This window comes from Loxodonta africana, chromosome 3 (genome assembly GCF_030014295.1).
Source record: "Loxodonta africana isolate mLoxAfr1 chromosome 3, mLoxAfr1.hap2, whole genome shotgun sequence".
In the NCBI taxonomy this organism is placed as follows: Eukaryota; Metazoa; Chordata; class Mammalia; order Proboscidea; family Elephantidae; genus Loxodonta; species Loxodonta africana.
The window spans coordinates 121,480,819-121,495,305 of record NC_087344.1 but is presented as its reverse complement, the minus strand read 5'-3'; the positions used below and the strand labels follow the sequence as shown (position 1 = coordinate 121,495,305).

Genomic DNA, 14,487 nt, shown 5'->3' with positions numbered 1-14,487 from the left:
CAATTCAATTGCTTTTCTTTATTTTTACCCCTAGAACACATTCTTAACCTAAATTCTAAGAGTTAATGACTTTTGTAACCATTTATTTCTCTTCTACATCTTCAGCCACTTTAACTATCATAATAAAAAAAGTGTAAAATGACTAATTTGAATTCTTAAGTTTTTAGTATTTAATTTTCCTACTACTCATGTTCTGTTAATTGGAAAATCCTTTAACTTTAAATATTTATTACTATCTGCTAACCAAAAGGTCAGCAGTTCAAATCTGCCAGGTGTTCCTTTGAAACCCTGTGGGGCAGTTCTACCCTGTAGTTGTGGGGTCTCTGTGAGTCAGAATTGACTCGACAGCAATGGGTTTGGTTTTTTTTTTTTTTGGTTTGCTATCCCAATGCAGAACCCTGGTGGCATAGTGGTTAAGAGCCACAGCTGCTAACCAAAAGGTCGGCAGTTGGAATCCACCAGGCACTCCTTGGAAACCCTATGCGGCAGTTCCACTCTGTCTTACAGGATCACTACAAGTTGGAATTGACTCGACTGCAACGGGTTTGGTTTTTTTGTTTGTTTGTTTGTTATCTTAATGCTGTTAAAGTCTGTCCCAAATACTAAAGAGTTGCTTATTTGCACATATTCCCATCTCTAGGTATTATATATTACATTATTATCCCTTTTCTCCCTGGTTTTGAGAATTTGTATTACTTGACTTTGAATCACATTATTTTCAGTTATCTTTTTTCTAAGTGATATGTTGTTGTGCCGTCAAGTCAATTTTGACTCATAGCGGCCCTATAGGACAGAGTAGAACAGCCGCATAGTTTCTTAGGCTGTTAATTGCCAGGTCTTTTCTCCCACAGAGCAGCTAGGGGGTTCAAACTGCTTACCTTTCAGTTAGAAGCTGAGACCTTAACCACTGTGCCACTAGGGCTCCTTTTCCAAATGATATACTATGGAAATTTTTCCTTTTTATCAGTTATCAAAAATAACCAAATACATTCAGAACATAATACCTGCCATCTCGTATTTTAGTATCCTATTCATGTCCTCTTTTTGATTTTCTATAAGAACTATTGCTTAAGGACATAGATACTTGTGAACATTTAAGTCACAGTGATTATATTGCAGCATCTAGAATAGTTCCTGACACATGTAGGCACTCAAAAATTATCTGTCCAATAAATGAACAAATAATTACTTGTGGATCACCAAATCGAGAAGTGACAGTTCCATCCCTCCATCCCACAGCACTCAATATTTAATATTATTTAACAACTATTAATATAGTGCCTTTGATCTTCTCATTGACAAACTTATTGACTGGCGATTAATTATAACATTATTACTTAATAGTAACATCAACAATAATCATAATAGTATAATATCTAAAACATAGGGTATTACTGTATGTCAAGCACTATTTTAAATGCTTTACATATATTAATACATTTAATCCTCACAACTAAGAAGTGGGTACTATTACTATGCTTACTTTACATCTGAAAAAATTGAGTCACAGAGTGGTTTTGGTCACATAACCAGGAAGTGGAAGAAAGAGAACCCTAACCTCAGCTCTTAATCACTGCACTCTGTTCTCTCTCCAAGAGTAATAACTTAGGTCTTAGACAGTGTATGTCTTACTACTTTAAGTTGTAAGCTCTTTGAGGGAGGAGCTATAGTTTTTACTCCTGGTACCACTCGCAAGCTCAAGCGTAGTTCCTTACACATAATGGTCTTGATAATTTTAGGCGAATTTTAATTTGGTTACAATTATTTATAAATTAATTAATACTTCATAAGACTAATGAGATTTATTTAATAAGAAGAATAAGAATCCTTTAATGTTTAAGCATTATTTAAGAATAAGAATTATTTAATAAGAATCTATTATAAGCTAACAGTCTAATCATTACTAGAATACGATGCAAAAGAGTATCAGGCAACATCTCTACTTCTGATGCGACAGTGAATAAGGAGTAATAATCTGAAACTTCAAATGGAAATGTCCAAAAAAGTTTTCTGAAGCTATGTGCTCCCAATCTTTCTCTCCCCTGCAACCAACCCTTCTTAATGGTGGAGAAAATGGAAAACATCTGAACTATAGACAGATGATTATTTTTAATTGAGATGGTTGGTGGCAATAATAGCAACAGGCTTTTTGAGTACTTTTTATTTTATTGAGCATTTACTATGTGCCAATCATTCCATTGTGAGCTTTTAAAAATGAGCTTTTAGGGAGCCCAAATCATTTAATCTGACAGCATCTCTGAGCAAGTACCTTTATTATAATCAGTTCACAGACGTGCAAAATTGGCTTAGAATAACTTAGGTCACAGCTAAGAGGGTGTGGGGCTGGGATTCACACCCGCGGCCTGTACTCTGAACAACTACACTGCTCTAAAGGGAAGGTCTGATTTGAGATGGTGCATAAGAAACTTGCTCCTTGTACATAACCTGTTTCTGTCTCCTTCACCATCACACCACAACCACACAGTTTACACATTACACAGTCTGAATTTTATGTGGAGATTCAATAACTTTGGAGGAATAAGAAAAACCACCTCCCAGTCTGTATAAAGCCACAACTATAGTCACTGCTCTGTGGCATTAGCACCCTTACACCCAGGACAGAAGACGGACAGAATGACAAATTTACACAAGCTTTGGACGGTAATGTTGATAAATATCAAAAGACAAATTTCTTCTTTTTAAATGGAGTCCTCTCTGAATACAGGTAAATGACACTGATATACCAGGTCAGTTTCGGTGTGTCTATGAATGCCTTCCAAAACCAACATAAATGGAATGTATTTTATACAGCTGCTGTAAGGATAAGTCTTAAGCAAATAAAGTTAAAAGTGTCAACCCTGAGAAATCTGGGGCACATCAACATCTTGAACTGTTCTTCAAATGTTTTGGGGCTTAATAAAAAGCCCCAAACACATTAAGCCAGAAGATTTTTTATATCCATGAGGGCATAAATTTAATCCACATGTTTTTGACTCGTTTACACTTAAATCATTCAACTAATGTTTTGTAAGTGCCGTCTCCATGTCTATGATATCTTTGGGCCCTTTTAGAAGTCTTTTCTCCTTAAAAACAGGAAGTCATGTTTTGCCAAGAGTAAAGGAACTTAAAATACCAAATTACTGCAGACCACTGTGCAGATTCAAAGCAACAGACTTTTGTGTGAATTTCCAACCGAGGAGTGTTTTCTTCTTTAACTGATTGCCATTTTCTGACCAGTTTTACACTATACACTTCCACAGAGGGAGGTGATGCTACAAGTTTAATTTCAAAGGCCCAAAGGCCTAAGCCCTGGTGGCACAGTGATTAAGCGTTCAGCTGCTAAACAAAAGGCTACAAGTTTGAATCCACCAGTTGCTCCTTGGAAACCCTATGAGGCAGTTCTACTCTGTCCTATAGGGTTGCTTTAAGTCGGAATCCACTCAAAGGAAACGTATATATAGCACAGGGAGGCACTGGTGGTTCAGTGGTAGAATTCTCACCTTCCATGAGGGATACCTGGGTTCAACTCCCAGTCAATGTACCTCACGCAAAGCCACCAGCCCTCTGTCAGTGGATCTTGAATGTTGCTGTGAAGATTAACAGGTTTCAGTGAAGCTTCCAGAATAAGATGGACAAAGAAGAAATGTCTGGCAATCTACTTTTGAAAATTAGCCAGTAAAAACCTTATAGATCATAATGGCCCAATTTGCAACTGATCATGGGGATGGCACAGGTCCAGGCAGCATTTTGTTCCACTGTGCATGGAGTCACCACGAGTCAGGAGCTAACCGGACAGCAGCGAACAGCAGCATACACAGCACAAAATATCTATCAAATCACCATAAACCTATGCATAATAGACTTTATATTTAAATAATTCATGAACAAATGGACTTCTGGAAGACTGTCCTAAATAGCACTCTGCAGGAAATAGATTTTAAGACCGAGATTTGCATGCAGAAAGTTTACTGGGGTGTGTGAGGCGTCAGTGAGGGAAGCAGGATTGTGCAGAGAGAGAAGCTGAGCGGCAATGATGCTGCAAGAAAAGCCTCAGTAGATTTCTCGGGGAGTTCTGGAGCTTGAGTGGCCCTTCAGAAATGCCCCAAATGAAGCAAAAGAGTTAATGCTTTGTATCCCCACACCCACCTATCACCAGACACAGGCTGCTCCCAGAAAAGGGTACATAACTGTGCGCAAGTAAGATGCACCCAAAACGGGGGTCTAAGTGGGGCTCCACAGTATCCACTACAAACATCTGTTGGAGTTTTCCAAGAATTAATCCGACCAGAATATAAAACATAACCAAACTTTTAGTCTCATTAACAATACAATTTGAGCCCTATATATTCATTCAAGGCTTGAAGTAAGCAAGCCCTTTATCCAGAAAAATTTCAGCAATTACCACAGAGATATTTTATTTTATGACACTGAACAAACAATGTCTGGAAGTCTTTACTCAAAATAATTTTCTCCTCTTGTTCCCTGAGATGACTCCCTCAAAGATAAAGCACCAATAAAAAAATAAATACATTTTGGGGGAAAAAAAAAAGTGTGGGGCAAAATTAAAATTAATTCAAATTTATATTGCCTAATATTTTCCTTTGCCTTCAATGCTTCCCATTCAATATGTAGATCATTAGTTCATTCACTCAACAAACTGGTTAATGGCCCACTGTGTGTAGAAACTAAAATACAAGCTAAGAAAATAGCCCCCAAGCCTCACTGAAATTAAAAGGAGAAATCAACATGTAAGAAAATAATTGTAACACCATAATAATACCAAACCTAGCTTATCCATGAAATTTCTCTGAATGCTGGTAAAATTCCTAAGTTCTAGCCCCAGAGTCAAACTTTAGAATGTCTAGGATTCTCCAGGACTTCACCTCTTAAACTGATACTTCTGGGCGATTTCTGAACAGACCTTCCCTTCTCAGACTTCCCCAATCCGTTTCACAATTAGAAGTATTCCCAAGGCCTACCTACCAGCTCCTGCCCTCAACAGAAAGTGGATCCAAAGTGGCGATGGGTGCGATCACCCACTGAGCCCTTCTTTAGGTGAGATTCATTCAGCAAATACTTACTGACCCAACACTGTGCCAGGCACTGGTCTAGGAACTGAGGATCCACAATAAACAAGGTCCCTTCCCTCAGGAGATCCCTTCCCTTACATTCTAGGAGCAGACACCAAATAACAACTAAATAAACAAAGAAAGAAACTCATGTTAGCAGATACTGCTAGGCTCTACAAAGAGAAATAAAGGAAGGGAATAGAGAAGAGAAAGGTACTTTTTAAGATAACCTAGATAGGTGGCCTTCTAAAGAGGTGATTTAAGTAATCTGAGAAGAGTGAAAAGGACTGCTCACTAAAAGGCCGGCAGTTCGAACCCACCAGGAGCTACACAGGAGAAAAGACCTGGTAATCTGCGCCTGTAGAGATTACAGCCTTGGAAACTCCATGGGGCGCTTCTGTTGCTGTCGTTGTTAGGTGCCATCGAGTTGGTTCTGACTCATAGTGACCCTATCTACGAGAAAATGAAACAATACCCAGTCCCGTGCCATCCTTACAATCATTGCTATGCTTGAGCCCATCGTTGGAGCCACTGTGTCAGTCCATCTCGTTAAGGGTCTTCCTCTCTTTCACTGACCTTCTACTTTACCAAGCATGATGTCCTTCTCCAAGGACTGGTCCCTCCTGATAACATGTCCAAAGTATGTAAGATATACTTCTAAGGAGCATTCTGGCTGTACTTCTTCCAAGACAGATTTGTTTGTTCTGGCAGCCCATGGTATATCCAATATTCTTTGTCAACACCATCATTGGAAGGAACCAATTCTTCTTTGGTCTTCCTTATTCATTCTACTCCGTCTTATAGGGTCACTATGACTCAGAATCAACCCGACAGCACTGAGGTTTATTTGAAGAAGAATGAGGGAAAGAGTCAAGTGGTTGTGAGAAAAAAAAAGTGTTCTAGGCAAGAGACAGAACACCAAGGCTTGGACATGGGAATGTGCTCCCAGATCTCCCAGAACCGCTTGTCTGCCAGCCTCTGTCATTGACCCACACCACTGACTTTACACCCACCCAAACCTGAAAGTAGCCTGAATTCTCATCACGTAAACTATGCTAATACATCTCTACAATATACTATTTTTTCTGGATGTTAATTTTGAGTTATATATTTCGGAGCTGTTTAAGGATTTCACACAAGTAGAACCCAGGTACCAGTGTGTCCTTTATTCAAACAATACCATTTCTGTTTTCCTAGTCCAAGCAAAGGAGCATTCCCACCGCACGAAGGAATCAAACTAAAGCAATTTATGAAAAGATTGCCTCTAAAATCAGCAACAATCCAAGAGTAAAACAAAAAAACCCTGTTTTACAAAATCTGACCTGAAACTCTAAAAGTCCATTTTCTTTTGAGAATGCAACCCATTAGAGGTGCAATCGAATTTTTTTTAATTTGGAAAACAATTTAACAATTATGCAGGTGTGTATACACACATTTATGTATGTATATGTTTATATGTTTCCCAAATTTTGTTTTAACTTAAAACATGTAAGTGTACATCCATTAACTATCCTTTTAGTGTTGAGGCATGTTCACAAGACACACATACAGATTTCCATTACACAGTTCTTAAATATGATGAATATGATGATGAGGGCTGCCTTTCAAAGAAAACACTCTTCTCTAGTAGTCAAATGTTCCATGATGTCACTCTGTCCCTTCATTTATCGTTAGCCTGCTACGATCAAATCAATATGATGCTGATACCTATAGTAATTTCAGTCAAAGTCCACCTAATTGGTCACCCAGTTCTTTGGTCTGTATCTGACAAACACCTTAGTGGCCAAATTTAGTCATTCAGTGACTAGTTTAACTACATTGACTAGAAATATTAGTGCAAGAATTACAACCTTAGAAAAATCAAATCCAAATTCTACATATGCAAGAGAACACATCTCATGTGTAAACTAACCTACGTAAGAAATTAAGATGCTCTTCATGTACGAACGTTATACTTCTTTTCTCAATTCAGAATGATCCTCTGTCCTTGAAGAAAAGGCAAAACAAAGTATGGCTTTCTAGTAAAAGACAGCTCAGCTTAATACTGTTCTAAGTCCAAAATTGCTGACTTAGGGAACAGATTTAAAAATTACCGTCTGGTTTAGTATTTGCTTAACTCATAGCTGCAAAACTCAGGATCCTCATTCTGGTCAATCCTTACCAATCTCTTCACATTCATACTACTTAAGTTACAGTCAACCAGTCAACAAGTATTTATTGCTCTGCTGATCTGACGAAATACACAAAGCAACAATAATGAATTTCTTTTAGGATTATACATTCTGGAAATGGTGCATTAAAAAGAATCACTACCCATATAGAGGCAGAAGCAAAGAAAATCAAGAAAATGTTACTTGAAATTGCTTGTAAAGCTCTTTTTTTTTTTTCCTCATAATAGAAGCATCAAAAGAATGTTTTCAAGATTTGTTTATTTAGGACAACTGATTCACCTAGGAAACGCATGAAACAATATTATGATTGTTGTGTGACTCTCAAAGATTTTGGAACTAACTTGTTGCTAAAAGGAATTGTAAGCTAATAAGTGCCTTCTGTAGCTTCCTGAGTTTTTTCAGTTAGGATTATAATTAAATTAATTTATATAAATTGTGGAACCATGTTTAAAACTACAAAATCCAGATATTTTAAATTTTTAAATGCCATAAGATATTTGATGTATCTTAAGCTACTATTATTTTTATACTACATTTCTAAATCTCAGCTTCTAAAAGGATACATCCCTTTGAGAAAACAAAAACACAGAAAAATAAAAGAGAATTCAAACAATGTCATAATTATCTCAACTCTGAATTGATTAAAACCCAGTTGACAAAATTAAGTATCCCCTTTATTTTTAGCTACAAATTTAAGTAACTTTAGAAATTATGCCTCCATTGGTAAGTTTTGCTGTAAAGCACCCTGTCAAACACAGACACGATGCTTATTGTCTCTTTTTCATGTATGCACCTATATCTTTATTTCATTTTCAGGCTTGAAAATGACAGTGAACACAGCTCAAAGAGTGTGTGCAATGTTCATTCAGATTACAAATCCAGAAATTCATCCTTATCAATCATAGGGAAAAGGCATATGGTGTAAACTAGGGCATTGACCTGCATGCTGTCACCTTTGTCATCATTTATGGGAAACTAGAAACTTTTTTTTTTAGGTTTCAGAGGTGCTTGAAAAACTTAAAAAACTAGTAAAATACAGGTTGGGCAGTATAACTATGGCTCAGTCATTAGCATCTAAGCAATTCCCTCTAGGCTTTAAAAGAAGAAATGTTTCAACTGAGGTGTTAAGGCCAGGTGTTATTTGGGGATTCTCAAATCTGAATTTTTTACTTGGGTTCAACTTAGACCTGTCTGATGATCTTAACCTAATCCCAGAGGCACTTATGTCCAGACCTGCAAAGATAAAAATCCTCTAGTCAGAAATTGGCATGAAGACCCAAGTTTCCACAAGAGAAACCAGGAATGCAAAGAATGCTGGAAACAACTCAAAATATCAATGCCTCAAGGAGTATCTGTGGTGTACCTACTATGTGTCTAACACAGAAAAAATTTTCACACTAAAAATAAGTACTTTAGAAGTACTGATACATCTGTGTCACAAGATATTTCAATGGTTCATAATTAAATAGAAAATAGACCACAGAAAATCTTTCATGAAAATGAAACTATGTTTCCACCAGGACATATATCCAGAATCTGAATTACATTATAGTATCTATTCTGGAAGTAAAGGAAACCAAAAATTCAGGAAAGAAAACTAAAGAAAAACACAAATTCAAAATATTCATGGCAACACTCCAAAACTTTGCTACCTTCCATAGTCTTACAGTAGTTAGTCTACCACTCCTGCTTCTCAAAGCCAACAGCCAGAACTAAGTGGAACTTTAAGAGTAACTCAGAAGTAAAAACTAAAACACAAGTAATTACCTCAATTGACCAGATTAGCTGTCACTCTTTTAGTTCAGTATTTCATTGTTTAAGGTTTTAGTCATTTCTTTTCTCATTTTTTTCATATTATCTTTCCAACTCCAAGTTAATTTTGATTGTACTCAAACTCATTATTTTATTTTGAAAAACTACTTTATTTTAAAATGTAACTAAGAATAAAGAATCATCACTCCAAGGAAATATACTTTGTCAAGTGATATAAACTCTTCAAAAATGAACACTGAACTGATCCCAAGTGTTGTTAGAACTGGGCTGTGTTATACTGATTAAAATGACTATTCTATGAGCTTGCAAACCCTGGTGGCATAGTGGTTAAGAGCTATGGCTGCTAAGTAAAATGTTGGCAGCTCGAATCCACCAGGTGCTCCTTGAAAACTGTATGGGGCAGTTCTACTCTGTCCTATAGGGTAGCTATGATTCGGAATTGACTCAATGGCAATGGGTTTGGTTTGGTTTTTGGCATGAGCATAGATCAGATCTATGCCTGGGTTCACCTAAAGCCTCCAAAATTAACAAGTAGGCCCCCAAGGATTGACTTGCCAGTGACAGGCCCAGCCTCCCCTTAGTTGGAGTCTTATGTACTGGCCAACTCAGCATGGGAATATATTTAAATGACTTAACAATTCAAGAAGCCAATTTTTCATTGTGAGGCAATAATATACATAAAAAATAAAGAAATATTAGGAAAGTAAAAAATCCTTTGTAAAATAAAATTGACTCTACTTTAGCATCTCTCTGCACCAGCAGCTCACACGAATTTTTATGTGCATCAGAATCATCTGAACTGCTTATTAAAATTCCACTAGCAAATATTCTTAGACAGGGGGCCTGCTGGAGCCTAGAAAACTGCATTGGCAACCAGCACCTTCATTCTACTGTGCAAGGTAGATACCTTCTCATCACCATGACCTTTATCTTACCTCTGTGTCTCACCTCCACTTTTCTATCACCTGTGTTACCCTCTCTGAGTGCCAGGCAGTTTCCCTACTGCCACACAAAGTAGAATGAAAACCATCTTCGCTGTCACTAGCTCCCTATAGAAGACTTTTTTCTCTTTCATTGCATTTTGACACTCTGTTCATCATAAAGTAGGATGTTGGAGAAAGACATGGTCATACTTATCAATTATGATTTGTTTTGTCTTCTAACTGGCAGGTAATATAAATGACTTAAATTTGTTTCTAAGTTTTTAACCTTAACCTTAATTTCCAAATCAAAATACCAACCTGTCACATATAGTTGCTGGTAAAAAAAAAAAAAAAAAAAAGTAATTAATTAATTAATTAAAAATTTAAAAAGAATGAAATGACTGCATGGGAACTTGGAAAACAAATAGCAGAACAGTCCTTTCATATTCTTCACTTTTCACCATTATGTGCTCCAAATTCTGTACTTGATCCTGGCTCTGCTGCCCGTCACACCTCCCTCTGCAATACCTGCATTGTTTCAAGGTCAGTGAACCAGTGATTTCTTAGCCTGACTTCTATATATTAATATTTCTATTCATGCCTGCCTTTGCAAGTGGAGAAGCCTGGTCATCCCATGCTTAGAAGAACAAGACAGCTAATATGCCTTGTTTACAAATTAAAAGTCTATGTGACTTACTGGAGTCCATTCCAATGTTATATTTAGTAACTTTTTTTTCACATTCTAGACACTAATCATACTCAGTATATTGAAAACATGTTCCTTCTGTTAAAACTATGCTACACTGCAAGCAGATAATACTCTCGTTAGAATTATTTAGCAATATATTTAATTCTATTCAGGTTTGTGGGAAGATGATCATGTGCGTCATAAATAGCTTAATTCTAAGCCTGAGCAGAGTGCTGAAATAAGTTTTGCTTAGGAGTTAACTCCAGCATTTACAAGACTGAACAGCATTTCCCATCAAGACTAACAACTTTTAAAAAGAAGACCAACCTTGTATTGAAAATGGATAAAGTGAAGAAAGCAAAAACTGGTCAAAATATTAGGCTCTTACCAGAAACGGACTCCAGCAAATGCAGGAGACACACATGATAGCCAGGAGCTGGATGACCATTTCGAAATGATGAGACCTGCCTTGTCTGTGCTGCTGACTTTTATATTTGACTTTTAACAATGTAATTCCCGTGATGGCATTGCACAAGAATGAAACACCAAGGGCTAAGAGCCCCAGAAAAGAAAAAAGTAGAAGATAAAATCTATCTTCCCAGTCTTCGACGTGTTCTGTTTTGTAGAAACACCAGGTCCTCGACGCTTGAATCGTATAGTCTCGAAGCCCAAGGATGGGCAGCAAAGCTATAAAGATAGCAAATAAGCACACTCCACTCAACACCATTTTCACATGTTTAGATGTAATTTTCGTAGAATGAAATATTGGTTTAGTGACTCCAATACATCGCTCAATGGCCATCACACTGCCTAGAAAAAGTGGGCACAGACCAGAGAATACCATGGAGATACCAAAAATACTGCAAAGGACATTTGATTGGTCAAAGCGGATCCAGTCTTTATTAGAAGCATATACAAATACTGCTAGAGCTCCATTGATAAGATGGCCAAAGAAGTCTGTGATCACCAGGCCACTAGCCAAAAGTAGAAATGATGCCTTGGACTTCTGTCTAAATCGCTGGTACGCCTTCATGAGAATGGCAATGGCCAGGCTGTTTGATAAGATTCCCACTGTCATGAAGATTATTGAAAAAAATACCGAAAGCCGATTTTCCGTCTGGCAGGTTGTGTTTGAAAGGAGTCCAGCTGCAGGAAACACTGATTGTTTGGAATTGTTCATGGACATTGTTGTGGAGATAGAAGCTGGTCACTCAAGTCATCTCCCTCTCAAATCAGTGCAGGCTTGCAGTCCAGACATCTGTAACATAAAGAGAGGGAGGCTATGAACACAGCGGTGCTGCTCGTCTGACATTTAAGACCCAAGCACCACAGCACCCTGTGATGGGAATCTGATTTATCCGACCTATCACAAGCAAGGTTGCATCATACTGAAAGCAGCACACATCTGCCTGCGGTTCCACACTTCATTGTCAAAGGAAAGAAGCTGCCAAAATTGAGGCCTCGTGGTTAACCTCTGTGATCTACCTGCAAATGGGCACCTCCTAAATGCCTTCAGCTGACACTTCACTGACACTTTAAAACTTTAAGGTTTAAGAAATCACTACTGTCTTTAAAATGATGATAATTTATTTAAATACCCAGATGAACTTTTCAAGTTTCTACTGTTTTCTCTGATGGGCTTTATCTCTAAAGTACAGATTATTTAGGTGAACTAAAGGCCTGAACTAAAGGCCACCTGTTTGTCAGGCAGACATAACAGGCTTCTCCAAACTTTGGGGGACCGAGGGAGGGAGGGAGGTGTAAGGAGAAGAAGGGAAAGAGAGGAACTGGCAAGCTCACTGATGTTACATGGGCCCCTCTGAATACATTTCTAAAGCCTTAGTCTAATAACAGTAGATCACACCCACTGACCCACGGAGGGCAGAGTGGGGAATCTAGAGGAAAGTTTTCTGGCCCAGCTATCACCTGCGTGGAGATCTTGGTTCAAGAAGGGGATGGCAGCAGGCCATGCTCACTCTGTCCACATCTATCTCTGTCCACATCTGCCTAGATGCAGCTGATTAAGTTAAAGCTGAAGAATAGCAACATCCAATGCGAGTATTTATTTGTCGCTCTTTCCCTAGTGGGGAAAGGCCTGAGTCACGGACACTGGATACCCGCGACCACAGCTACTCCGCCTGTGCTAATTCGTTTGGCGTTTCCCGAACAGCTTTCCGGGAGGCTGGGAATTCCGGAGCCAGCCTTTCCTGGGGCCGGCCCGAGCGAGGCCGCCCGGGCTGCCCCGAGGGCCGACGCTCTGTCCAGATCTTACTCACAGCTCGACTTTCGCCCGTTACTTGCCCCCCGCCCCCCGCCCCCGCTCCCCCAGCCCCCGCCCCTCGTCTCTGCTTGCAACATCCTCCCAAACCTCCTAACTTGCTTAAACTTTCTGTGATTGCTCAAACACCAGAAAGCTGTTTTCCCTCCCACCCCGGGGGGCGCCAAAGGCCTGCGCCGGCCCCTGCGGGGGCCTGAAGTGTCGCCTACAGGGGAATCACGGGACAGAAGGGCACCTCTCCTTTTGCCCATTCAACCTCTTCTGAGACTCCTTCTACCTGGACCCCATCCGCGCAGCTCAGAATCGGGACATGTCAGCCTAGGGACCCCATCTCTCTCTGCGAGTCTCCCCAGCTTGGAGAAGCTGGTCCAAACCTGTTGCCAAGCTCAGGTTAAGTTACCCTGACAGCGCTGCCAGCTGAGCGTCCAGAGGGGTGAGTGGGCTGGTTAAACCTTGTTGGGATTGAGCACCCGAGCCTGGCGCGTGGTAATCCAGCCGCTGGAGGGGTGGTTACCTTGGTATCCCCGGCCGCCGGCGAAGCTCTAAACAGAGCAGAAGAGCGCGCTCCTCGGTGCGCCATCCCGCCCCTGACTCCACCTCGACTCAGCCACAGGTTACTCCCCTCGCAGGGCCGCGCTCCCACCTCGGGTCCCGGCGCGCGTCCCCTCTTCACGCTCTTCGGGCGCGGAGCCTGCCAGGCGCGCTCGCCCTCCCCGAACCCTCGACACCTAAAGGCGCTCGCAGCCAGGGCTGGATGGAGGGCGCGGATGACCTCCACGCCTTCCTCTCCTCTCCTCTCCGCCCCTTTTCCATGAATCCAGAGCCGGGCCAGGAAAAGACTAGAGCTCGGCGTTGAGATGCAACATTCACCCCATCAGCATCGGAGCTGCCCTCTCAGCGGCAGGACCAGCTAGGAAAAAGTTTTGTTTTCAACTCATCTGAGGCCAAAAGGGCCATCTCCTCGGAGGCTGCAAGATAGGAGTTTGGGGAGCTTAGGAAGGCCCGAGAAACAACTTGTTGACAGCGTGTTAGACTGTTAGAACTGTAGCTTGCGGAACGCACTCGTTCCAGGTGCAGCTCGAAAAGGATAAAGAAACCAGACGACGTCCCGGAGGACTTGAAAATAAATATTCAAGGCAACGGTTGTAAATGGAAACACAGCCTGAAGGTTCACTGGCACAGAGGATTGGACTATATTTCTAGCTTTCTAAGGAATGTGAGAAAGGAAAGGGATGAACACATTGTTGAAGGACAGACACATGGAGATAACGGATTAATAACATTTTAGTGATTGTAAAAGCCCCATGATGGGGGGATTTCTAGTGCTATGCCCAAAGAAATGTGCATCTAACAAATTTGGGGGAAATCATTTTAGCGTTGATCGTTGTTGTTAGTTGCCGTCAGAAAAGAACATTCAACTGCTTCATTAGGAATTATGATTTGAGCAGTTGTTGCACTGTCGTGGTGGCTTTTCCTAATATCATTTTGATCCATACCTAGTAATGATGCTATACCTTTTTTCCAACTAAACAATTATGTGACTGTGTTACTGACCTTTGCTCCTTTTATTTTAGTAAAAAGTTGC

General features: G+C 39.9%; 1 protein-coding gene across 2 annotated transcripts in view; it reads right to left on the bottom strand.

Annotated features, from left to right (window-relative positions):
* PTGFR (prostaglandin F receptor) overlaps positions 1-13,551 on the bottom strand; it is a 47,480-nt gene extending 33,929 nt beyond the window's left edge. Inside the window, exons 1-2 of one of the 2 annotated variants that reach the window (XM_003411219.4) lie at positions 13,417-13,551; positions 11,013-11,882 (exon numbers count right to left, since the gene is read on the bottom strand). In XM_003411219.4, coding sequence (XP_003411267.1) covers positions 11,013-11,810 — 798 coding nt within the window. In that variant the 5' untranslated portion in view covers positions 11,811-11,882; positions 13,417-13,551. Of the gene's footprint in view, positions 1-11,012; positions 12,002-13,416 lie in introns of those variants that run through there. The other variant, XM_023549446.2, reaches the window with a different exon arrangement.
* Positions 13,552-14,487: the final 936 nt, after the last annotated feature.